This window comes from Ochotona curzoniae, unplaced genomic scaffold, assembly GCF_017591425.1.
Source record: "Ochotona curzoniae isolate NIBS_2020 unplaced genomic scaffold, NIBS_Ocur_1.0 contig_1014, whole genome shotgun sequence".
Classification (NCBI taxonomy): domain Eukaryota; kingdom Metazoa; phylum Chordata; class Mammalia; order Lagomorpha; family Ochotonidae; genus Ochotona; species Ochotona curzoniae.
The window spans coordinates 2,493,520-2,518,858 of NW_024464920.1; the positions used below are offsets into that span (position 1 = coordinate 2,493,520).

The window sequence follows — 25,339 nt, forward strand, 5'->3', positions numbered from 1 at the left end:
TTGCTCCGGAACCGCCCACTTCTCCGCCCCGCCCTCGCTGCGAAGATGGCGCTCTCCAGGGTGTCAGGCGCTCGAGCCGTTCTGTGGAGTTCGCTCGTCACCCGGAGGCTGCAGCTTGGTCCCTCCGGCCTGGCGTGGGGAGCCCCTCGGTGAGGGAGCGGGAGAAGCGCCCTGGCGTCCAGGCCCTGGCAGCGGCTCCCCCTTCGTGCATGCTTGGTTGTCAGGGGGTCCCAGGCGCTGACTCCGGGGTCTGTCACCTCCATTCCGGCTGGAGACCTGACTTCCCGGCCCTCGGGCCCCGCGTTCTGCTCTCTGGTCATCTGAGTCCGCTTGCTTGTCTCGCGCCCCCGAGGTTCCTCCTCGGTCTCGGGAGTTTTCTCTGAGTCTGTCGGAGAGCCCAGGCATGAGGGGGCTGCTCGGACTGGTTCTCAGGCTCTTGTCTTCCTCGTAGGTCTTCCCAGCTCCACCTCTCTCCAAAGGCCGACGTGAAGAGCCTCATCTCTTACGTGGTAGCCAAGACGAAAGCGATGAATGGAAAGTACCATCGTTTCTTGGGTCGTCATTTCCCCCGCTTCTATGTCCTGTATACCGTCTTCATGAAAGGTAAACCCAGCAATGGAACGAGCAGCTTCAGGGGGTTGGCACGTTCAGCCAGGAGGATGTGAGCGAGCTAGACTGGCTTCCGTGTCCTCAGAGCCTGTATCATGCCAATTCGTGCGCATTAGAAACCTGAGGATGTCTCTGGAAAGATGTTCTAGAGGATGGAGGATGTACCGCACTGAAGCAGGGGTTATGGCCAATGGAGACCTGCCCTGTGACTTGGTCCATACCAAGGGGTAGTCGGGCACAGTCCACAAATCTATCTCAGGTAGCATGTTTTCTTTTGTTTGTTTGTTTGTTTTTAGCAGAAATGGCACTCATTGGTGTCTGAATTGTTGGGGTGCTAATGGAGTTATAAGGACATAATATAGATAATGCCGTGTGTCCCCCTTGGGGATCCAGGGTGCCTGCATCCAGTCTCAGCCTGTCGCTGGCTTGTGCCTGGGCTCACACCTCTATGTCCACTGGCTTCCTGAAAATCTGTAATAGCACCCATGGAGCACATGATTGTAAAGATTAGATAAGTCAGCGTCTTGAGTATCTTGAAAATTTTCATGGAAAATGTATAACATGAAACAACTGTACATGGATGTCAACAATTTTGTGCCGAATCAAGCGTCTTAATTCCATTTTTCCATGAACTGTTTGACATACTCTAGAATTGGGCCTCATCTAACAGTGAGTTCACGTTAACTGTTAGTGGTTGGCTTAGTCTGTGCTTTTATTGTGACACCAATTATGCAATGCCACACTAGTCACCTGGGAAAACCGTTGTCATGATTGCTGGCTTCATGGACATGGAAAATTATTTATTCTTCCCTGGAGAGATAGGAAACGTTGTTTTGTCTACTCTCAGGCTTATCACATAAGAAAAAGGTTTGAAAGCATTTTGACTTGAAATTTTTTGCTGAAAATTTGTATACGTAAAAATAAAATGGTATAATTCACTTACATGTACTCAATCTCACGTCACCATTATTTACTCAGAACAGCCACTCGTGCGCCACTTATTATGCTAGGTTTAAGTGTAGGAATTTCCACAGGCCAATGATTTGAAACACAGTTACAAAAGTATGTTGAATTATGTTGTCTGTAAAAGTGATCCAGTCTGACTGGGTGATGTATGGGCTGATTGAGCGAGACTTCCTGATGTTAGCAAGCTCAGTTCCGAAAGAAAGATGAAAGAGTGAGTGAATCGCAGCCTGGCTTGAAGAGGGGGGCTGGACTAGAGAGGAAAGGCTGGAGTTAACCTCCTGGGGGGTTCGGGTTACCCGCTAGAAACCTGGGCTGCAGCATGGTTGTGGGGAGTGGACATGTGTGTGGATCAGTGAACATGGGGTAGGAAGCTGTGATCGGCTTCACGCGGGATAACCTCACACTCTGCTTGAACGAGGCAGGATTGCAGCTGGTGTGTGCTGATGCCAAGAAGGCCAGAAGAATAAAGACAAACATGTGGAAACACAACGTAAAGTTTCATCAACTTCCATACCGGGAGATGGAGCACTTGAGACAGGTACGGGCTGCAGGCTCACTGCCAGACGCTCGCAGTCAGTCACAGTGAGCCAACATCTCAAGCTTTTGTCCTTTCCTTTCTTGTTCACCATTGATCAAGCTGTCACTTTTTGCCGTAAGATCAAAATATTGAGCAGCATGAAGGCATGAGACGATCCGTCAGCAATGGCTTCATCCAGACTTAAGCCCTCCATAGGTACATTGTCTAAATAAACATCGTAAACGCTAACATCCAGTTCATTTCTGGACAGACACAAATGCAAAAAGGTCCAACAGGGCCCTAGAGGAAGTACTGTTTGGTGGTGACTTGATGGGTAGTCTTGAACCTGAACAAAAATCTAGGATTCCTTCAAATTAGGAAGAATCCGCCAAGGGAGTAGGTATAATGTCAGTCCCCGTATCAGGTCATATTTGGGATATAAAAGTTGGAGTAGCTGTTGAGTTTGGTGGTTAGCTGCTGCCTGAGATGCCTGTGAGCTACAGCAGAGTCCGTGGGTTGGAGTTCTGTCGCCACTGCTGATGACAACTCCCTGCTAACAGCTGCCAGGCGGCAGATAATGGCTTCAGCCCTAGGCACCTACCCACCCGAGTGGGAGACACACGTGGAGTTCCAGTTGCTGGATTTGGCTGTCACAGGCATTGGGCAAATGACCCAGCGGATGAAAGGTATCTACCTTTCAGCTAAGTAACTTTTTTAATAAATAAATATTTATTTATTTACTTATTTTTATTGGAAAGGCAGATGTACAGAGAGGAGGAGAGACAGAGAGGAAGATCTTCCGTCTGATGATTCGCTCCCCAAGTGTCCGCAGCGGCTGATGCTGCGCTGATATGAAGCCGAGAGCCAGGAGGTCTTCCGGGTCTCCCACATGGGTGCAGCATCCCAAGGCTGTAGGCCATCCTCAACTGCTTTCCCAGGCCACAGGCAGGGAGCTGGATGGGAAGTGGGGCTGCTGGGATTAGAACCAGCGCCCATATGGGATCCCTGCACGTTCAAGGCAAGGACTTTAACCGCCACACTATCACGCCGGGCCCTATAAATAAATATTTTTAGACAAGATTTATTTATTTTTTTTAAAGATTTATTTATTTTTATTGAATAGGCGGATATACAGAGAGGAGGAGAGACAGAGAGGAAGATCTTCCATCCGATGGTTCATTCCCCAAGGGCCACAATGGCTGGAGCTGAGCCAGTCTGAAGCCAAGGAGCTCTTCCAGGTCTCCCACATGGGTGCAGGGTCCCAAGGCTTTGGGCTGTCTTTGACTGCTTTCCCAGGCCACAAGCAGGGAGCTGATTGGGAAGCAAGGCTGCCGGGATTAGAACTGGCGCCCATATGGGATCCTGGCGCATGCAAGGCGAGGACTTTAACCACTGCACTATCGCACCAGGCCCAATTTATTTTTTCTTTTATTGTAAAGTCAGATATACAGAAAGGAGGAGAGACAGAGAGGAAGATCTTCTGTCCAATGATTTACTCCCAAGTGGCCACAATGGCTGGAGCTGAGCTAATATGAAGCCGAGACCTCTTTCCGGATCTCCCACGTGGGTACAGGGTCTCAAGACTTGGGGCTGTCCTCTACTGCTTTCCCAGGCCACAAGTAGGAGGCTGGAAGAGATCCCAGTGCATGCAAGGCGAGGACTTTAGCTGCTAGGCTATTGTGCTGGACTCGCTAAAGAAATTTTTGTAAAATTTAAGCAAATGTGTTGGAGGTTCTGCCCTTAGGGATGTTGTTGTGTGGAAGTAGACAGGCGTAAACCTTGTCCCACGTGTGAGCTGTACTAGAAGTTTCCTGTACAGTGGGGTGGAGGGGATTGTCCAACGTATCAAGAACTTGCACGGGTTAAACTGCGTCTGTTTATTTCTGTGTAGTTTCGTCGAGACGTCACCAAGTGTCTTTTCCTAGGTATCATTTCCATCCCGCCCTTTGCCAACTACCTGGTCTTCTTGCTCATGTGAGTACAGACTTGTCCCCCGCCAGCATCCTTGAAGACATGCAGGTGTTTTAAACTAGAAATTATCTTGAAAAGAACTTTGCACTGAGGCAGTGAGGCAGAGGATACGAAGATTCCGGGTCCGGTCTTCTCATGATCTGAGGCGTCAGTGAGCCAGACCTGCCTTATCACACGGCTTAGCTGCCCTGGGTGACACAAAACAAGACAGGGACCCTCTCCCACATCCCTGGAAGACAGCGACCTGCTCCTTGAGATGTGGGACAGATTCCGCCCTGTTTGGGAAAAAGATGCATTTTATATTCCCACAGTCTATAACTTCATAAGCAGAAATGGCACTTCTGGTGGCCTTGCACATCATTGATGACATTGCAGTTATCCATGGCTGTGTAGCACAACCCCAAAACTTGAAAGCTCGGAGCAGGACTCTCATGATGTCTTGGGTGGGACTCGAGGGGTGATTGTTCTCTTCCATGAGATGCTCCCAGAGGTCCCCCAGTGGTATTTCAGCTACTTAGTGGTCTTGTCCAGAGGGTCCAACATCACACTGCCTCGGTAGGGATTCCTGGAAAACCAGAACTGTCAACCAGAGTCCCCACAAGAGACTGCTTCCGTGTGGTGGCCCCAGGGTGGCGGGGCTTCTTCCGCAGCAGCTCAGGGCTCTCTGTGAGTGCTCCAGCGATGTGTCGGGATGGCCTTTTGTAACCTCGTCACAGAGGTCACCTGCGTGTGGCTCTGCTCTGTCCCATTAGCTGAGTCAGTCACCCAATTAGGCAGAAGAGTGTAGAGGGCCAAGCCTCCCTGCTCCGTAAGAGGAGCACCCGAGGACGCCTGGCCTTGTCTGCAAAGCCCTGTGCGCCTGGAGGGGTGTGGTAGCGTGAGGCCCGTGCTGCCTCGCGGGTGGCACCCGGTTCTGTGTCCAGCTGTGTCCCAAGTGTGTTTCTCACATCCTGTCATCTGGTTGCTGCACGCTTCCCTGCACGTGACGTCTCAGCAGCGTGGACTGACACTGTGCTTCAGCATGTCTTTAAGCTTTGCTCTGAGACGCATAAGAACGGAAACCTTGACTTATGGAAATAGTGGCTCTGTCTCTGCTTCCTCACTGTGTCTGCCAGTTGCTTGCTTGGCTCCCTCTGAAAGCTGGCAGTTTCAGCAAGCGACTTTGGGGTCCTTTCTCCTTGCAGGTACCTGTTTCCTAGGCAACTACTGATCCGGCATTTCTGGACCCCAAAACAGCAGATTGAGTTCTTAGATGTGTATCATGCTCTGCGCAAGCAGTCCTACCCAGCGGTCATTGGCAGTTTAGAAAAGGCCATCCCTCATATTTCTGATGGAGGACTCCAGTGGCAGCTAACAGACCTGTGCAACAAGGTACTCCTTGCCTCAGTCCCTCTGCGAAGCTGGGCGCCTCCTTACATTCTGTGTGCTCCTACACCAGGTAAGAGAGCTAGTCAGGACCCTCCTAATGTCTGTCAAACTCTGGTGCCTCCTAAGATCCAGCGTGGCACGCACCCCGCAGCCCAGGAGCTCCTAGCCTTGAGACAGTGTTTCTGTAGCCGCCCCCTGGACATGAACCAACTCCAGACTCCACAAATGGTAAGCACCTTGAGGCCAGGTCTCTTCCACAACCCTCCTCTTATCTTGGGGTCTCTGCTTGGGGGCAGTCCTGTCTAACCTTCCCCTCCCGTTTTGTGGCATCACAGAAGGCCTTGAGCCGAGCCATGCTCCTCACATCTTACCTGCCCCCTCCTCTGTTGAGGCGCCGTCTGAAGGCACACACCACTGTCATCCACCAGCTGGACAAGGCTTTGGCAAAGCTGGGGATTGGCCAGCTGACTGCACAGGAAGTGAAATCGGTGAGCATTCGATGGCGACAGCTCAGCCCTGAGCAGGCTACTGCACTCATGACAGGCCAGGAGCCTCAGGGTCTCCCGGAGTTGCCTGTGATGTCCAAACACAAGCTCTGTGCTTCCCTATTCTAAAATTAGTGGGTAGAAGCTGCCCACATCACTCTCACTGGCTCAGGGGCAGGGGGAGCAGTTTCCTGTGGGGATGACATTGCCCCTTAGCTAAAGGAGACAGGATTGTATGTGCATCCCCGCCTTCTTTTCTGAGCGCACTAGGCTTGTTACCTTCGTGGCCTGAATTCTACCCACATTGCTGAAGACAGGTGTCGGACGTGGCTGGGAGAATGGCTACAAATTTCCTGCCAACTGGAAGGTAAGGAAAATTTCCATTGTTACTGGATTATTTTGGAGTTAACTGTTGAGTATGTGAGGCCCCTTATCAAGTACAGCTGCCTAATTGAAAGAAGGCCAACTTGCAGGACTGGGCAGAGTACATCTCTACCCACCGGATGCCAGGAGTGCCCCTTCACCCCCCAGGGGTGGCAACCAAAAGTGTCTGCAGATGTTCTGGAGTTGGGGATGGAGGCACTGGCCTGAAGGCATTCTGATTTAAAGCAAGGTTCTGTTGCCCAGAGGAAATGGATCCTAGGTGGGAATCAGGGCTGGTGGCCTCCTATTGGGAACCTTCTGCGCCTCTGGGTATCAGGACAGGCCTAATAACCTTGACCCTGAAGCATCCCAAGAGAACCCATTTCTACCAGAAAAAAATCCCAATCGTGAGAATGCAGAAACAAGCAAACGAATTGATATGAATAGGAAGTGGAAGGGAAGCAAAGCAGGCATGCAGTGGGCAGTGGGCGGTTAGGCCACAGCAGCCTCTTCGTGTCCCACCTCCCTGCACACGCCGCCTGTGCAAGACAGATTGCTAACAGTGACGGTGTTTCCAGAAGCCGAGCTGTCCCTCCTGCTGCACAGCGTGGTCCTGCTTTCCACCAACTACCTTGAGACGAGACACTGAGAGAACCATGGACTGGATGGTGTCGCCCTGCAGTTGATAGTTAATCGTGTGGGACCAAACAGCACTTATCGGCAAAGGGTCTGTGCAATTAAGTGTGTGGGAGGAGGAGTTGCCGTGGGCTTCACAGCCCGTCCCCGTGTGGGAACGTTGTCAGACATTCCCTCACAGCCAGAACGGAAACCAACTCTTCCCAGGGGTGGTCCATGCAAGGTGCCAGCTGACCTCCCGCAGTCAGCAGTCTGTGCCAGCTCACTGTGAGGTGGGCAGTCAGTGCTTGCCCAGGTGGGGCTCCTCACTTGGGATGGCCTCCGTGCACTGCCATGCTGTGGACAGCCGTGTTTTTCTGTGAAAGAATCTGTCTGGTGAGCACTGGAGTACCTGCACCCACACACAGCCTTCAGCACTCCCCTCCGTCCTTTCTATGACCAAAAGAGGGATTTTTTTTGATCCCTCTCACTGGCATGAGCTAACTACTTCCTTTCCTTCTTAAGTTCTTTGAACATCTTCTTTTCTTCAGTGATTAACATATGGGAACATTCTAACGGAAGAGAAAAGGGAAATGCTTCTTGGCACCTTCCCACCCGAGCAGTCTTAACCCGTGGGCTATCCTACAGCCTGCCCGATCTTCAACTCTTGCTACCTCTGACTGTAACCTGCAGTGGGCTGCCGTGCTCAGGCCACTGGTCACTCTTAAGGTACTAATCCCGCCCAGTCTGGGGCGACTGGGAGGGTCTGCACAGAGCTCGTCAGTGGGGTTTGGTTTGTGTGTGTATACATCAGTGACGTGCAAGTCCCGTTTATTGTAAATGCATGAAAAAACTTGAGTAAAGACTCTCCAACCAGCTGGTGGTGATCCCCTATGCGTCTAGTAATCGCTCGTTTTGAGGCTCCTTTTCCAAGACTGACAGGTTCTGCCTGAAGGGACTGAATGAGTTGGAACAGAACCTTTGGATGGGATGGACGCTGACCTTGTTGCACATTTTAAGCTGTTAACTAGGCATTGGGAATTTCACACATATTTACAGTTAATAGAATGATATAGCAGGACCCAAGGGCCGGAACTGCGTAGACGGAGCCAAGCTCCTTCAGGCCTCCTCCAGCTGAAGCGGGACATGTGTGCACCCGCAAGTTCTGGGTGCACCAAAGAGAATGTTCCACTTTTCCACCACAAAATGTTGCTATTGTTAACATTAATTCCTAACTGACCTAATTAGTTTGACATACAACACTGGAGACGTGTCCTTTCTCTAACAAGTAACACAACTGTGGCCTGGCAAGATAAAGAACAGCACACCATTCTTTTGTATATTTCTTTAATATTACATTTAAATATTCTCTTTAAATACAGCATTATCACAATGTAAAGAACCTAAAAGGCAAAAAAAAAAAAAGTTTCCAGAGGAACAGACAAGCCTTGGATTCACATTGAAAACACGACCTGTGTATAGTGAAAGGAAACTGGAGAATGAGTCGCAGTGAAGAAGTCATTTCTTTATGTAGACCTAGGCTGAGCGGGACCGGAGCCATCTGCTTTCCTAGCAGCCATGAGCTAGACTTCTGTCCAACTCAGGTAGCACCAGATATGAGATGGACCAAGTGGCAGAAAAGGCCCTTAGCTTGACAGGACAGTTTATGCTAAATGTCATGATTTACCATTCGGAAGTCTGAGATCCGTGTGCATTCACGCTGTAGAGCTGACAAACAGACTGTGATGAAGGAAGCACAGCTTCTTAGCTAACAGGAGGGACTGGCAGGGGCTTACCAGAGTGGCAGCCCTGGTGCCATCCCAAAGACTGATGGACTTGCTGCTGAGCTGCCGGAATCCACGTGCTAGCTTAAACTGGAACCTTCCCGGGAGGAAACGGAGCTCTCTCCCCTTTCTATACCACATTTAAGACGTCGGTTTCCTCCCAAGACTAGGGCCTGTGCCCAGCTCCCAGGGTGCCAGTCTGAGGTGCAGAATGGTAGTTCATCTGGGCACGTCATGGCCTTCGGGCAGCTTTGTGAGACTAGGACTTGGGGAGAGGGAAGCATGCAGTGCTTCTTCAAGAACTCCTCTTCAAATAGAAAACCATGTCAAAGCAGGAATGCCAGGAAAGATGGGCAGGAAGTCCGCCTGTTCAGGACAAGGCCCTCTGGGCTCCAGCCTCAGGTGTTTGAGGTGAGGTGCTGCTGCAGCACACAGGGAGGCCACTCCCAGCCCCCCGGACCCTAACAGCCAGAGAAAAGGCTGGATGGGAAGCCGAGGGACGAGTAGTTCTATCAAAAAAGAAAGCCTTTTTTCTTCTGGTTAGTAAATCAGAGCAGAAGCCAAGTGTGGTACACAAAGGATGCTAGAAGGTAACGATGTTTTGCTTCCTTCTGCCTGCATTTTCAAACAGTCCAAGATAGCTTTGCTTCTGGAAGAAAATCGGAGGCGCTCAGCAGAGCAGGTCCTGGAATGGAAGCAGGATGGGAGGGACAGAAGTGGACCTGAGCCCCCTGGACCTGGGGTTGCTCGTGGCACTGGAGAATGGGTCTGGTTGCCAATTTCCCATCCAATGTGATAAACATCTATAGTTCTTGAGACACAACTGGAATTGTGTAAATAACCCTGTTTAGCCAAGGAGGACCCTAAAGGTAGACACGGGGGCGGAGGGAATAGTCCGTGGCCTTAGATCTCCTACATTCTACTGACACCCCAATCTTCAGGGACTGGAGGGGGTGAAGGGCAAGAGCAGGGTGAGGAAGCACGCATGACACGAAGTCATCCTCCCAGCGGCCTTCTCTCCTGTCGCCTCCCTCGGACAGTGCTTGGTGCTTGGTGCTCGGCTCCCAGGGCAGAGGTGAGCCCACGGACACCGCACCCCCAGCCAGCCTAGCTTTTCAAAGAAAAAGGATGACGGGAAAAGGAGAAAGAAGAAGAAAAAAAAGACAAGTTGAACTCTAGTACCTAAGAACAAATGAAAGAAACAATTCAAGTTACAGACCAGGAATCCCCAGTGTGGGGAGCAGGTCAGAGAACACCAAACAAGTCAAATATTAACTTATATACCAAACACGGAGCCGGGGAAGGCAGGCTACAGTTTCAGAAATCCGAGAGGATTTGTACAGAAGCACAGGCCCGCCTGCCCCCTCCTCTCTAGCTTCGGCCCCGAGGCACTGCCAGCTGCACCGTGGTGCGTGAACAGGCTAGCAGAGAAGAGAACGAGCATGCGCCCTGCCCGGAGCTCAGCCGAGGCGCTCTCCCAGGCCCTGCTGAGGAACAGCCACTGCAGGCACAGTTTCTCTGTGAGATCTTGTTCTTTGTCCCATTAGCCCAGAAAGCTCCACGTTGGCCACAGCGTGGCCTCCTTTGGCCCAAGACTCTAGGCCGGGGGGAACTGGGGTTGGTCTCCTTGGTACTGCTTCTCCTTTAAAAAATACTTATACAGACAATCCTTTCCCTCCCATTCCCCAAAGACCCCAATAAAATAACATGGGAGCAGCAGCTGCTTGTGCAGTTTTGCTTTGAAATGTCATTCGCTAAAATAAGGTAATAAATAGAGTGGGCAAGAGGCAGCGTCACCAGCTCCAGGTCACACAGCCAGGGGCAGTTCTACAGCAGCCTCTTCGGGGGGCCGGTCCTCGTTCGGCTGCGAGGGCTTCTCCAGCCCACAGGCTTCTTCATTGTCTGTGCGGAAGGGAAGGTTCGAGGGGGACCAGGAAGGGCGGAAGTCTTCGTTGCCAGGCTCTTCGGGGTTACACTCTTCGGGCAGCAGCGCATCTAGGGAGGCTGTCTTCCCCACCTCGGATCTGTGGAGGGCAGGTGGGTCTGGGGGGCCACAGGCCACCAGTGAGGTAACGGGGACGGAGAAGACACCCACGTCCTTCTCCTTGGGGAAGGAGGCTGGGCCTTCTGGACCAGGCTCTCCCTTCACTGCCAAGACCGGCCTCTGCTCCACCTGGTAATAGACCAGAGGCCCGCTGTTCAAGTACGACGGGTTGTTCACGTTCACCGGAGAGGCAGCTGAGTGGTCCGAGTTCTCAGCAAAACACAGGACAGAGGAGCCGGGGGGCAGCTGGGCCTGGATGAGGATGGGGGCCGTGAGGCCGGGGCACAGCTCTTCAGGAACGGCCAGCGGCTCCTCAAGGATGCACACGCCCAGGCTCTCGATGCTCGAGTCCAGGCTGGCGCTGGAGCCACTCGAGTCCTCCTCCTCCTTGAGCCGCTCCAGCTCCTCGGCGCTCTGCAGGTGCATCACCGCCGTCTCGTTCTCAGCGATGAACTCCTGGAAGTCCTGTGTCTCGGAGCCCGGGGCGCCCGTCACACTGCAGCCGGCCGCAGCGGGGGGCTCCTCGTCGGGGTCCGCAGGGCGGTTCACCTGCCGCTTGCTCTCCAGCTCCAGCTTCATGATGGTGTGAAGGTAGTGAGTCCGGACTCGGATCGGATTAAACTCAATGCGCCCAGCCATGTTCCCACAGCCATCCCGGGAGCAGCCGCACGGAAAGGACATGCGATCCACCTGACAGGACAAAGGGAGGTTGAAGCAAGATGAGACCCTCCCATCTAACACCACAAACAGCAGACACAGGCACTGGGGCTGAGGGCGTCCTCTAGCAGGGAAGCAACAATCTAAAACATGCCAAGTGAGCGGCCAGCGGCGCGACCATTACTGGATGCTCCCAGTGCTTCCTGCGCCAACTCAGCTAATTAGCAGGTGACCTTGTGTCAGTCACCTCACTCTCCCCAGGGCTCGTTTCCTCCAAAAACGAGATAAAAATTACATCAGAGGATCCTGCGGTAGAAAGGTACCTCTCTAGATGCTGGCAGTTCAGAGTAGAAGGAATCCATCTCAAGACTTTTCCAGAACCTACACGGGTCCCTGAGAACAAGGGGCTGGGCCGCAGCCTCTGCAGTGACCACGCAGGAAAGGGAGGGGCCAAAGCAATCCATTCCAGGGAAACGGAGCAAAGGTGCCCGAGATTGCTGAGGTACCAGAAGAAAGGATTACGGGGTCAGCTTTGCCCGGAGGGCCAGCCAGAGGGGTTCCAGAGCAGTTCCCAGGGTAACTAACATGCAGGCCAGAGACAGCTGAAAAGGAAGTGCCTTCTGCCTTCCTATCTCCTTTTCCTACCCCAAAAAGGAAAACACATTAAAAATGCAGGTCAGGAAATAAGCATGTACGAATGGGACTGACTGTGTTCCTACAATATCAACTAGGACGGGTCTCCCTCCCAGGTCCCACAAGGCTTAGGAGCGCCTCTGCTCTGTGTGCAACAGACTACAGCTGGAGAAGTATTAGCTGACCAAATCTGCTACAGCTGCGTGTCCCCTGGCTAAAAACAAGACAGAAATAGCTGGTTACGAAAAACGCAGCCTAGGGACTCGGCAGCCTCATCCTTCAGCGTCCAAAGTCCAGGCCAACTCTCCTCTTTGGGATAGCACTGCCATTTTCCATGGAAATGCATATTTTTATAGGCTTTGTATTGGATGATTTCTGTCCAATTGTAGGCTAATGTGAGTTTACATTATTTATGTATTTGAAAGAATTAGGGAGAGAGATCTTCCACTGTTTCATTCCCCAGATGGCCGCAATGGCCAGGGCTGGGACAGGCTGAAACCAGAACCCAGGAGCTTCTCCAAGGTCTCCACATGAGTGGCAGGAGGCCAAACCCTTGGGCTGTCTTGCTCTTCTTTTCTCAGGCCATTATCAGAGCAGCTGGGAGAGGAATCAATGCCCACAGGGATGCCAGAGTTGCAAGCAGCTGCTTTACCTGCTATGCCATAATGCTGGCCCTGCAAATGCATCTTTTAAACTGCCTCTAGTCTAAGCCTGCACAATGGTGAAATCGGCTGATCCTCCACTTGCAAGTGCCAGGATCCCATATGGGCGCCAATTCATTTCCCAGCTGCTCCACTTCCCATCCAGCTCCCTGCCTGTGGCCTGGGAAAGCAGTTGAGGACGGCCCAAAGCTTTGGGACCCTGCACCCGTGTGGGAGACCTGGAAGAGGCTCCTGGTGAACCAGTAGATGGAAGATCTTTGTTACTCCTTTTCTCTGTAAATCTGCATTTCCAATAAAAATAAATAACTCTTAAAATAAGGACCTGGCACAATAGCGTAGAGGCTAAAGTCCTTGCCTTGAACACGCTGGAATCCCATATGGGAGCTCATTCTAATCCCAGCAGCCCCACTTCCCATCCAGCTCCCTGCTTGTGGCCTGGAAAAGCAGTCGAGAACAGCCCAAAGCCTTGGGACCCTGCACCCACAGGGGAGACCCAGAAGAAGTTCTAGGTTCCTGGCTCCCGATTGGCTCAGCTCCGGCCGTTGCGCTCACTTGGGGAGTGAACCATCAGACGGAAGATCTTCCTCTCTGTCTCTTCTCCTGTCTCTATAGATGCCTTTCCAATAAAAATCAATAAATCTTTTAAAAAATCTTAAATATAGCACATGTTATCACAAGAGAAGGATCCCTCTTCTCTTCCAGGAAGCCATGGGGCTTAGCTCTGCCAGGGATGATCCTGAGTTCCAGGACCTGAAAACCATTTCCGTGCTCACAAAGCTGAGGTAGAGGTACTCTAAGTGTCTGCAGATAAAAAGCTAGGAAGCATTTCTCTGCTTTATGTCAAGAATTCAGTTGGTAATAACTATACTAGGTCCTGTTCTTCCTTCTGCTGACACCTGCTCATTGCCTGCAAGCTGTGCGAGATACAGAGGAGGTGACAGGTATCTTCGCAGCCTAAGAATCCTGTCACGCCTGTTTGCTCTGTTAGCACAGGAGGGCTGTGAAACTGGGACATGCTCCAAGCCATGGGGCATCCACCTGAACTTCCACAGCACACCCCAAGCCCCGCTGCAGACACCCGATCGGGCCAATGGGGCCTTACCTGACATTTGATCCCAGCCTGGCTACAGGCACACGCTTCTGGGTCACAATAGAGTCGACAGTCACAGCCACACTCCTCCCGCGACAGGCGGATGGCACGGAGCTCTTGCTTCTCCTCGGCGTCGATGCGGTGCACCCCGGATGCGCGCAGCAGGGCTCGCCGCCGCTTGGTGGGCAAAGGCTGCAGGAAGAAGTAATCCTCCACCTCCACGTTCTCCACGTCGATGTCTTCATCGGAAACGTCGTCCAGCGTCAGGCCGTCCGCCTCCACCGACTCCACCGTGCCGTTCTTGGTCAGCTGCCCGGGGACAGGAAACGGCGTCAGCGATGCCCCACAGTGGTCATGCAGGGCACCACGGCTGCCTGACCTTCCCCAGACACCTGGGCTCTGTCCCACCCCCACAGCATCCACCAGCCCGCACAGCAGCTGAGTGCCAGGAATGTGGCAACTCCTACACGGAAGTTTTCCATTGTACTTGATTTTTACTTAAATTTAGATAGCCACATGTGGCTAGTGACTACCTCATTGGAGGATGCAGTTCAAGAGAGTAAAACCAGGGTGGGAAACAAGGGAATGTCAGCTAGCCCTAAGGTCTCCATGCCTGCGGCCACGCCCTCCTGCCCTCCATCAGCGGACACACATCACCCGGGGTATACACAGAGCCTGCCGTCAGCCTTCACGCTGCACTCCACACAACGTAAAGAACCTTCTAGGAGAAGCTACATTCAGGTAGGCGCAGTACAAGACTACCAGGTTCACCTGGATCGCCAGCTGTGAACCACGACTTGTGTGGGCACAGAGGAGCTTCACTGTGTCAGAAAGAGGGCAAAGAGCCAAGGAACAGCTATCAGAAAGTCTTCCCGGCCAGCCCAGCGCCTCCTCGCGGGAACCTGACTCCAGGGCCAGCTGTACATGGGGCGGAGTGGCAGCAGAAGAGCGAGACCACAAGGCAGTGGTCTGCGTGCTCTGGGCCGAGGGCGAGAGTGCCGGGGGAGGGAGTGTTGGAGGAAGGGACATGCTGCAGCCAAGCTATTGCAGAACACATTCTGGAAACCCACTAGAGAATTCAGGTAAAGAAAATGAGGCCTCACAATCCCTCGGGCTCTGGAAGCTGCTGGCAGGAGGAAGGCGCTTGGTTGAGATTTCATCAGACAGCCACAGGTAGTGCTGGGAAAGGAAAAGCTCCCGAGAGACATGTGATGCAAGGCGCCTGGGGAATAGGCCTGGCTGCTTTGTTTGTTAGCGCTGTGCTGCTGCAGAGGAGAGCAGCTTCCGGCCTCCCGAGTCTGGGAGACTAACTCGCTGCTGTCCAGGACTCCAGGGCTGCCCACCTCCGCAGCCCCTCCAGCCGTACTCCCAACGGAAAGTGAACCAGGGTACAACAGCTGGAAACTCACGGAGGTTATCAGGGAACTTCAAAACATTTAGTTCATTTTAGTGCAAAAAAAAAACCCTTGAAATCCACAGTTTTTTTTTAAATTCCTCATATGCATGGATGCCAAAAATAAGCATTCTTAAGAACCTTTTTAAGTTTGAGAGACAAAGACAGCTTCCATACATCAGTTCGCCCCCTAAGTGCCTCCAATGGCCTCAGTCAGGCAGAAGCCAGGAGCTGAGACCTCAATCCAGGTACCCAAGCAGGTGGCAGGAACCCAGCTCGGGCAGCCATCGGCACTGCCCCTCGGGTCTGCATCAGCAGGAGGCTGCAGTCAAGAGCCACCTCGGGCTGGGATCCAACCCAGGTCCTCGGACGCAGAACATGTGCATCCTAACCTGCATCTCAGCCCCCAGGCCAAACGCCCACCCATCAACTTCTGCTTTCATTTCCTTTTCCCACAAACCTTGTGAAGCTAATGTATCAGGGTATGAGTGGAGTTTCAGATCAGGGAGAAAGGAGTCTGCTTGTCAAAACCAGACAGTATTGTGACAATTGGGCATTCTCTGGGAACAAAGCTAAGAATCCCAATCATCACCTTGTGATTGCAAGATTTATTTATTTTTATGATCGTTACCAGTTGTGATCATGAATGCCATCTGGATAAAGTAAAATAGTAAAAGTACTGCAAAATCCTAAGTCAGAGCCATAGGTGGCTAAGGTTGCAGAGTGCCACAGGCTACTGCAACAAGAGCCTGAAAGGAACATCAACTCCGGATGCCACAGAGAAAGGCTTTTTTTAAAGAATTGCTGCCTCCCTTTTACAGTGCTAAAGCGAGGAGCTTTGTTAGGCCAGAACAGTGAGATTGCAGACTAATCCTTAGCCTGCTGGTGCCAACATCCAATACATGTTGCCAGTTCGAGTCCTGACTGCTCCACTTATTGATCCACCTCCCTGCCTGTAGCGTGGGAGGGCAGTGGAGGATGGCCCAGGCCCCCCTACCCATGTGGGACACCTGGAAGAGGCTCCTGGCTCCAGTCCAGCTGTGGCTGTTGCAGCCATTTAGGGAGTGAACCAGCAAACAGAAGACCTCTGTCTTTCCCTCTGTATAATTTTGACTTTCCAAGTAAAATAAAACAAATCTTAAAAAAAAGGGGGGGGGAGGAACAGGAATTTTCTGTGAAAGGAGTAGACCGGTTGTGGGGAAAGTGAAGCAGGGATGCCTTTTAACAAATACGACTACATGAGATGCCATCATGGCTGGGGTCACCAGACGTCATGCCAGTAACCAGATACCCTCACCTGGGTCTTAGAGCCTGGCTTTATTCCTGAAATGACTACCAAGATGAAAGGATGGAATAGCATCCTAACTGTAGAGACAAAATGTGAAAGTTTTCTTCTAGGAACAAAGATGAAGGGATTCACTGCCACTGATGGGCCCACTGTTGATTTGCCCAGCGGTTGCCACAACAACAGGACGGCAATAGGTCAGTGATGGAATTCCTCGGAAGAAAGGGAAGCCTGAATGTGACAGTTAGAAAAACAGGTGAAGGCTTTAGACGCAGGCTGCGGGGAGCAGACACAGAACTCCCAGAGAAAAAGGAATGAGACCTGGGCTGTCTACACCCGCCACGCCCTCTCCGCCTTACCCCACTCCACTGCGTCTCCCTGACAACCCTAGAAAGCTTGCAGCCGCCTATGTTAATACAGGCTTACAAGAAACCTGGCCTGCTTCTTCAAATCTGGAGCCAGGGACTTGGGAGGGGAGTGGAAAATCTGAAGTCTGGTGGCTGTTCCTGCCGTGTTGGATCAAAGGGAGGCTTGGCCCCTTGCTCTGGTGCTGCACAGAGCATTAGACAACTGTGATGTGGTATGACAGCTGTTGTCCTAGAAGCCTGGGAGTGGGGGAGGATGTAGAGACTGGAAGAGCCTGAGAGAGGATATGGAAGATTCAAAATCTAGTCTGCATCAGGTCAAGGGCATCACCTCAAGTGGAGCACTGTCGGTAAGGGCGTCACCTGAAGTGGAGCACTGTCAGGTAAGGGCATCACCTCAAGTGGAGCACTGTCGGGTCAAGGGCATCACCTCAAGTGGAGCACTGTCGGGTCAAGGGCATCACCTCAAGTGGAGCACCGTCAGGTCAAGGGCATCACCTCAAGTGGAGCACTGTCGGGTAAGGGCAGCACCTGAAGTGGAGCACTGTGCTTTCCTGGGTCCTGGGGATTGTAGACCAGGATGCTTTTACGGATTACTGTTTTTAACTTTAAAAAATCAATTATCCAAACCACTTGAACAAGAACATTGGAGCATACCCTACATCCGGGACCTGGGGAGGGTGGGAAATTGGATGGGCCTTGTCCCTTAATACCCCCCTTTTGAACATGAAGGAAACAATATGGAAATAATCATCTCACCCACTTTCCTGTAGCCCTTGAACCTTTTTACCCCAATTAACTATGTAAAGATGGTCAAAAATATAATAAAAAAAAATCATCTTGGGAATATTGGGAGCAAGAAGCAGAATCCTTAGCAAGCCACTTTGATCTCTCTGGAAGGCACCTCTACCACAGAAGTGACGTTTACACTGAGATGAGACTCCAAATTTGAAACTTTTCATTATGAAAATTCACAATCTGTATATGCCAAGAGCAGCAGTTACATCAAAATTCCACGGCGCTATGACTAGGTGTGAAGCCCCGTGGTTAAGACACTCACCTCCCACACTGGAATGCCTACTTCAAGTCCCAGCTGCAGTTCCTGACTCCTGCTTCCAGCTGACACAGGCCTGGGCGGCAGTGATGCTGGCTGCTTGACTGGGTGCCTGCCACCCACCACCCCGAAGGCCCGGGCTGAATTCCCAGCCCTGGCCCCTGTAAGTATCAGGGAAATGAACCAACAGATGGGAGATCTTTCTTTCTGTCTCTCCTTCAAATTAATAGAAAAAAGGAGAAAATCAAAGGCTCTCCCCATTTCCGCGCTTTCGCTTAGCACATGGGCACTCAGCCCCCAAACCCTTCAGGCACCTTCATCTTCTTGGCATGGAGCTTCTCTTCCTTCAGGTGCTCACGCAGAATCTCACGATGGTTCACCTCCTGCTCTTGAGCAAACTCGCAGAGCGTGTAGCTGCGGACAGAGTTATGGCGCTGCGCCATGCCCAGGGAGCTCCCACCCTGGCTGGGCACGCTGGTGAAACCCTGGCGCCGGGCAAAGTAGTACACAGTCACCTGGTCAAAGCGGACATTCTTCCTGCGCAGCTGCTTCTGCCGCTTCAGGATGGAGGTGGCTGTGGAGGGAGCAGACAGGTGCCGTGAGCCAGGGATGGCGGCTGGGGGACTCCTCCCCATCCCTAATGTCCTCCCTGGACCTGGAGGCCTTGCTAATGTTTAAATCCTGCATGTGCCGGTGGGCGAGATCTGGAGCCTCAGCTGCTTCACACCCCTGCCTCCCGGCGGACTTCTCCTAAAGAACTGACCACAAACTCTATTTTTAGACATCAGACAGGAAGAGGATCTCTAGGTAAGCTTTTCAGAATAGAACAATCTACAGCGACTGCCGCAAAAGAGTAGCTACTAGCCACATGTGGCAACTTAAATTGAGGTTCATTAAAACTAAGTAAAATTAAGACCTCAATTCCTCCATTACACTAACCGTCTTTCAGAAGCTCAACAGCCACACATGGCTAATGGTTATTAGTGGGCAAGGGCAGGCAGAAAGCATTTCTATCCTAAATGACTGGCATCAGGGAGAGACAGAGTTTTCCTGTAAAAGGGCACTGGGTAATTGTTTTAAGGACGTACAGGCCATGGGGTCTCTACTGCAATGGTCGCTCCGCTGCTGCGGCGTGAAAACTATCAGACAATGGGTGTGACTGTGTCCCAATAAAACTTTATTCACAAAGACAGGAAGTGGGCCAGATGTGACCTATGGACAATCCCATTCTATAGTCATCAAAAGTTCTTTCCAAGAACTGAGCCAAAAAAAAGAAAAAAAAAAAAAGAAGAAGAAATCTACAGTTGCCCTAGTTGTCTAGGCAGTAAATATTTGTGTCCTGCTGTGGCTCAACTACAATCTCCTAGAGTGCTAAGGGCAGATTCTTGGACTCTTCCATTAATCAACCCTCTCTAGGGACTCACAAACCACAGCACAAGTAAAACCAGCTGATCAGACTTCAGTGCCCGAGATGAGAGCCACGAAGTCCTCCCAGGGGGAGAGAGGAGATGCACGGAGTTCTCCCAAGTGCTTCCCGGGGAGCCCAGGTGCAGACCGGGGCAGCGGCTACTCACGGGTGAAGCTGGCAGTCGTTGGAGGGTTGAGGCTGTCACAGCTGTCTGCGCTGTCACTGCTGGAGATCTCATCGTCCGAGTTGGACACGGAGGAGCCCACATCCACATCGTCAAACTTCCTCTTGAGGCCCGAGCCCGGGAAAGCATCCATTGGTGTCAAAGGGGATTCCTCGCGGAGCCCACCACGTCGGCCCCACAGCCCCGGCTCACCACCGGCTAGCCAGGAGCATCAGGAGTCTGCCCAGAGGAAAAGAGGAGTCAGTGGCCTGGCCTGAAGACACAGCCCTCTGCAGAACCGGCTCTCTGACTGAAAACCAAGCACCCGACCGAGCCCGGAGGTCAGGCCACTGCTCCCATTCGAGCCGGCAGTCTCCAGCTCAGCCCCTTCTGCCCCTGTAGTCTCGGTCACTCTTAGAATAACGAGATGAGCAGCCGCAGTGGCACCTTCCCCAAGGCAGGCAGGCCTCGCTTCAAGCCAGCTGGGCTCCAGGCTCATCAGCCCGGGGAGAAGAGTGGCTACTCCTTGGACGGGAGTGCTCGCCCAGGATCAGAGGCGGAATCGGCTTTGCCTGGACCCAGTGTAGATCCAGTGATCATTCCCAGCGATAACACAGCCTACCATTTCCTAAAGTGTGTGTCTTAAATACTCTGCTTCCATGGGTAGGAATAGCTTGCACATGGCAATCGGGCTAAGAGATTTTCATGTACTAAAGAGCGCAGAGAAGGCTTGGAGAAAACCCAGAATGCAGGATTTTACAAACCTGATTAGGGAACCCACTGTTTTCAAAATATTTTAGAGGGCAGAAAATCCTTGGAGCATTCCCTGGGAAGCACTGGCTACAGGCTCTCAATTGTGAAGGACACTGGCAGTCCAGAACACCCTTCACCCACATCTTCACAAGCACCAGCTGTCTAAAAATGGTCAAATACAGCTCTAAGCCACGGATCCAAGATGAGTGCGCGTGCCGGCTTCCAAACCAGACGCCTCCCCAGTGTCTCCAGCCACCTAACCAGGCCTCATCGCCTCCATCCTCATCCTCCGGGCAAGGAAACTGCCGCCTTCCTGTCACTGCCCTCCAAAAGAAGCCCATCCCGAGGGGCAGCCACTGCCAGAGAGTGACAAGTGACTCCGGGCGCGTGAGCACGGCAGGCTGCCACACAACTGAATCCACAAGCCTTTCTCCTCTGCCTTTGGACAGAGGTCCCGGAAGGACACGAATCGGCTCAGCAGAAACGCGCAATGAGGTAAGGAGCTTCCCGAGCTGGGCCGCAGCACGGCCAGAGCCTCCCAGACTATGATCTCACGAGTGGCTAATTACACAGCAGGAATAACAACACTGGCCGGGGACAGCAGGACCACGGACGGCACTGCAGGGCTGCTCTGCTCAACACAGCGGGCCGCACGAGCTGCCCGGCCCCGAGCTGCTTCTCCGGGTGCTGCCTGTGGGAAGGGATCTGCTTGCTAGTGGAGCAGCACCACCAGGCCCACCAGACCTCCTCGGCACTTCCTAGCCCGTCTGCCCAGAGTTCATCAAAATTCTGCATTATATCCGTGAGGCACCTAAGATGCCTCAGCCAGCGTAGGTCTCAGACAAGCACATTCCTGAAATAAATTTGGCCAGGGAGGGGAAAAAAAAATAACCAAGTACTTGATAAGAAACGTAATTAAATTTAAAAATGAGCCCAAAGTTGGCAGTCTGCTTTTCAGGTTACTGCTCTGACCACTGGAGGTCACATTCTTTGGGCATGGTTAAGAATGAAGAGAGCCAACGGTTGCTTATGGGTTCAGAATTAGCTGGATTTTAAAAACCTATGAGCTGCCCAATCTGTGTTCTATTATGGGAGGCAGGGGACCCTGCAATTGGACAGCATGGAAAAAAAAAAAGAATCACGTTGATGACTAAATTTCATCTCTCCCCTTCAGTAAATAAGTTTTACCAGGCACACGAGAAATCATACTTAACTGCAAATATGCTTTCGGAAAGGGCTGAAGTCTGCTTCCTTATTTATTATTATTATCATTATTATTATTATTATTGATTTGAGAGGCAGTGAGACACATAGAGGAGCAACACACATACACAGAGATCCCATCTGCTGGGATCTGCAATGACCTGGGCTGGGCAGGCCTCAAGCTGGAGACTTGGTTCAGGTCTTCCCCTGTGGAAGCAGGAAGCCCACCGCGGGGGCATCACTGCGCCCCCAGGACCAGAGCAGGGAGCTGAACCCAGAGACCCCCAAACGGACCAACACTACTGGCCCCAGTTCCATTGCGGCCACTCACGGGAAGCGACTTTGTCCTCCTCCTGCTCCCTCTCCAAGTGTCCCTGGGCTCCCCCAAGTGCCTTTCTCGGGTTCTCTGTGAAGCTCCGCGTAAGGTTGGGTCTGGCCCAGTCACCTTTATGACTAAAATCCCTCCTGTGCTCACCCAACTGCCCTTTCTCTGGCGGGCACCGTTTGCGTATGGTGAATGGCTGCTGGCTGCTCATTCTAATGGCCTCCTTATTCTCTGCATCTTTCTCACTTTTACTTCTGGACAGTGAGAGCAGGTAGGTAACAAAGAAAATAATGAAAAGTACGTCTTATGCTGTGACAGAACAACCAGATGTGTGGTCACATGTAAGTCACTGCACGCTCACCCGTGATCTGACTATTCCATTAACTTGGATGGCTCCCTGGAAAATCCTCCTGGAGACTGCACAGCTCCGCTTCTCTCTGCCCTCCCCGAGACCTGCCAGCATCCCATTTCCTGCCATCAACACCGCGATTTTCAAAAATCCATTATGTAAATCCAATGTAATGTGACATTTTCAGCCAGCTCACCCTGTCCCACTCCCTGGCGTGCACCTGACCTGTTAAGGATGTTTGCTGGGCACCAAGAACAAAGCTCCTGTCCACTTCCGTTCCTCCCCGAGGGAAAAGCTCTCTGCCTTTGCAGCAAGCAGTAACAACTGCAACAGGTCTGTGCTTTCACAGTGATCCCATTAACGTCCTTTCAGACCACGCCTGGCGGTCATTCTCACCTCCCTGGACTAGTCACTGGCAGCAGGTCAGTGTCTGTGTTGAAGAGACACACATGTAGGTTACACGGCAAGCCCTTAAAGCCACAAGGTGAGACTGGAAATGCAGGTCCTGACGGTTAACTGTCAAAATGACCAACTCCAACAACAAATGCTTCGGGAGAAAATAAATTCAAGCCTCAATAGAAGCTCGGGGAAAGGTCAGCTGACACTGACGACACGCCCCAGGACCCTTCCGCAAGTGTTTCTAGCGGGATGCTTCCCAAACCTATACGAAGCATTCAGAACCACACTATGGAGAAGATATTGGGCCAGCACTAAAGACAACAGATCTTCCAGGTGATTTTTATTATTCATTTGTTGGTTTGTCCAGGCCTGTAAGACTTCTTGTAATCACCAAAACCAACAAACCAAAGAACCTCGCATACGTGGGACTCCCAAGAGGGACTTTGCAGGGGAAAAAAAAAAATCTGGAGGCAGAATTTATTTGCAAAGTTTGTTATGTAAACCTCTTTTGAAAATGACCCCAAAATAGTAAGACAAGATGCAGCTTCCCAAGAAAGGCTCCCCATGCCCACACACACTTTCCTGCTTGACCTAACCTTCAGCTGAAGCAAGACAAGGGGCCAAGCCCTTTGCTAAGATCCCCAGGGCTACCCTCCACTGGCTAGGTTACCCATGGGGGCTGGCAGCTGAGCGCTACCAGAACCCTCAACACTAGGAGCGGCCCTGCTTCCATCCGCACCATGCGTCTGCAGACACTTTGACTCTCAGCGATCCATGCGCTCGTGGGACGGTCAGGCTCAGGACCTCGATGTGTGAGTGGAAATGCCCTTGAGGCTGGGGATCCAGAGAAAGTCCCCTCCTCCGAGCCCCAAGGTGACAACGTGGCTTCCATGTCTAAGCTGCCATCATCCGGAGGACATGGACCCTTGTGGGAGAACTAGGACATGAGGGCTGCACTCGCCCTCGAGGCTGCCCAGTCACTGATAACACCGTCACACACACAATATCCTGGCTGTGACGACTGGCGAGACGGGAGCTCGTAGAGAGAGGGGTTAAAATCACAATCAACTCTGGATTTACCCTCAAGTGAAAAGTGTAGGGCAAGGGGACGGTGCTTTCTCTCGGGGATAACTTCTAACGCTGCCTGCTCAATGACAGCGTGTGTGTGTCACACTAACCCACAGTGCTAAAAGAGATGGATGGATGGCAGTTGCGTGTTTGGGCCCATGGGGGAGAAAGAAAAAAAAAAGATAAAGCTAGCCGCCAGGGCAAGAGATGCTTTCATTTCCCCACCACACAACGCCAGGAAAAAAATGTGGGTGGGGGAGGGAGGCAGACCTGAGGAAGCGAGGCTGCAGGGGCACGCCAAGTCACCGGTGCCCTTAAAGACCCTGCTGAAGCAACCCTCCCCGCCGGTAACCTTCCGGAGCTCCTCAACGCTCGTCCTCATCCCTTCCTGCCTGCTACTCACACATTCCCAACCACTCCTCCCACATCTGCAACGATTCCCTCCCTCCATCCTACATCACTCCCGACTCAGCCCGCATCCTCCATCCTGCCGGCTCCCAGGCCGCCCAGCCACCCCGGCAGCCGGGGGCCCACGTCCGCGGAGCCCCCTTCGCTCCCAGCGGCGCCCCAGGCGCTCGGCCCCACGACCCCTCCACCCGCACGGCCGCCCGTGCAAGGACGAGGCGGCACCCTCCGCCCCGCACCCCAGGCCCATTACCGGCCCCGCCGCGGCTGCCTCCTCCCGCGATGGTCGCAGCCGCCCCCGCCGCCGCCGCCCTAAGCCCGGCTGGGAAGGAGCAAGGAGCGAGCGCGTCCCGGGCGACGGCCGGGGGAAGCTCCCGGAGCGGCAGGCGGGCAGGCGGGCAGGGCGGGCGGGCAGGGCGGGCAGGCCGGCGGGCGGCTCCGGCTCCGGCAGCGCGGACGCCCCTGGCAGCACAGCCCAGAACCGCCCCGGCTCCGGCTAACAATAGGCTCCGGCCGCAGCGCTCCAACTCTTATAGGCGCCGGCACGTCCCGGCCGAGCCCCGGGGCAGGCTGGGAAACAGAGTCCCGTGCGGCCCGCACGCCCCCGCTGCATGCCGGGAGTTGTAGGCGGCGAGCGCTGCAAAGGTGCAGCCGGCCGCCCCTGCAGGCTGCGCGCGTCTGCGGAGCTGCAGCCTTTGCAAGCAGCCACCAGGCCTTGGCTCCAGATAGTGAAGGACCACGCGCGAATCCTCCTCTAACGCTCGTACGGTGTTAGCAGTATGATCTGCTGCAGTCAGCCACGGCTAGCAACAAGCAGTATCTTGAATGATCTACTTTATATGTGTGTAGGTAGGTATACATACGTGTGTGAATATTATACACACACACCTTTCACCTCCACAACCCGTTTTGAAGATGGTAAAAGGAGACTAAGAAGTGGGACCTGGCGCGTGATGCGCCAAGAGCACGCAGCCTTGGGGTCTTGTCCCTCACTGCCTGCCTGCCGGCTGCATCACTTCTACCGCCCCCTCCCACACTCCACCTCAGCCCCTCGGTCTCCCCCATGCTCCCTTCATCTTTGCTCAAATGTCCACCTGACCGTGTTTGCGAGTCATTTCTTCCTCTCCTTGCCTTGTTTCCTCCTGGCATTACCACCTCATTTGTCTTCTCTCAAATGACTAAATCCTACGGCAGCACACGGCTGTTTGCTGTATCCTCGGTGCCCAGGGAACTTAGGACCACAGTAGACACTGGATGGCTGGATCCAGCAATGAATGGATGGATGGATGGCAGGACTGGCTGCTTGAGTTTTTCTACTTTGTGTAAAGAGTAGGGGGATCTCAAGGACTGCAGGGCCAGGATGGAGCCAGGAACTGCAACTTCAGCCCAGAGCTAAAGCAGGATG

The 25,339-nt window shown here is 52.7% G+C and overlaps 2 protein-coding genes across 11 annotated transcripts; one reads left to right on the forward strand and one right to left on the reverse strand.

The window, feature by feature from the left end:
- The first annotated feature begins 45 nt into the window (after window positions 1–45).
- Window positions 46–8,768, forward strand: LETMD1 (LETM1 domain containing 1). Of its 9 annotated transcripts, XM_040979137.1 has the most exons (10): window positions 46–149; window positions 452–603; window positions 1,998–2,147; window positions 2,397–2,401; window positions 3,984–4,066; window positions 5,248–5,434; window positions 5,558–5,659; window positions 5,767–5,919; window positions 6,187–6,283; window positions 6,858–8,768. In XM_040979137.1, the coding sequence occupies exons 1-10, from the start codon at window positions 46–48 to the stop codon at window positions 6,926–6,928; spliced, it is 1,104 nt and encodes a 367-aa protein (XP_040835071.1). In that variant the 3' UTR covers window positions 6,929–8,768. The 9 variants fall into 9 exon arrangements, with proteins under 9 accessions (XP_040835071.1, XP_040835062.1, XP_040835089.1 ...); XM_040979128.1 differs by lacking the exon at window positions 2,397–2,401 and having other exon boundaries at window positions 1,998–2,113; XM_040979155.1 differs by lacking the exons at window positions 2,397–2,401; window positions 3,984–4,066; window positions 5,248–5,434 and having other exon boundaries at window positions 1,998–2,113.
- Window positions 245–24,411, reverse strand: CSRNP2 (cysteine and serine rich nuclear protein 2). Of its 2 annotated transcripts, none has more exons than XM_040979114.1 (5): window positions 19,436–20,614; window positions 18,176–18,435; window positions 13,777–14,073; window positions 10,490–11,412; window positions 245–257 (listed from the first exon to the last, which is right to left on the reverse strand). In XM_040979114.1, exons 1-5 carry the CDS (start codon window positions 19,584–19,586, stop codon window positions 254–256), a joined length of 1,635 nt encoding a protein of 544 aa, XP_040835048.1. In that variant the 5' UTR covers window positions 19,587–20,614; the 3' UTR covers window positions 245–253. The 2 variants fall into 2 exon arrangements, with proteins under 2 accessions (XP_040835048.1, XP_040835038.1); XM_040979104.1 differs by lacking the exon at window positions 245–257 and adding an exon at window positions 24,188–24,411 and having other exon boundaries at window positions 10,403–11,412; window positions 19,436–19,672.
- Between the last annotated feature and the right edge of the window lie 928 nt (window positions 24,412–25,339).

What these genes read in the sequence shown, in the direction of transcription:
- LETMD1 (XM_040979137.1), top strand. Translation starts at nt 46, where the DNA reads ATGGCGCTCTCCAGGGTGTCAGGCGCTCGAGCCGTTCTGTGGAGTTCG. An exon ending in TACCTGGTCTTCTTGCTCAT is followed by an intron (nt 4,067 to 5,247) that starts GTGAGTACAGAC and finishes TTCTCCTTGCAG; the next exon opens with GTACCTGTTTCCTAGGCAAC. An exon ending in CTGCACAGGAAGTGAAATCG is followed by an intron (nt 5,920 to 6,186) that starts GTGAGCATTCGA and finishes TGAGCGCACTAG; the next exon opens with GCTTGTTACCTTCGTGGCCT.
- CSRNP2 (XM_040979114.1), bottom strand. Translation starts at nt 19,586, where the DNA reads ATGGATGCTTTCCCGGGCTCGGGCCTCAAGAGGAAGTTTGACGATGTG. An exon ending in AACGACTGCCAGCTTCACCC is followed by an intron (nt 18,436 to 19,435) that starts GTGAGTAGCCGC and finishes CTCCCTCCACAG; the next exon opens with CCACCTCCATCCTGAAGCGG. An exon ending in AGGCTGGGATCAAATGTCAG is followed by an intron (nt 11,413 to 13,776) that starts GTAAGGCCCCAT and finishes TTGTCCTGTCAG; the next exon opens with GTGGATCGCATGTCCTTTCC.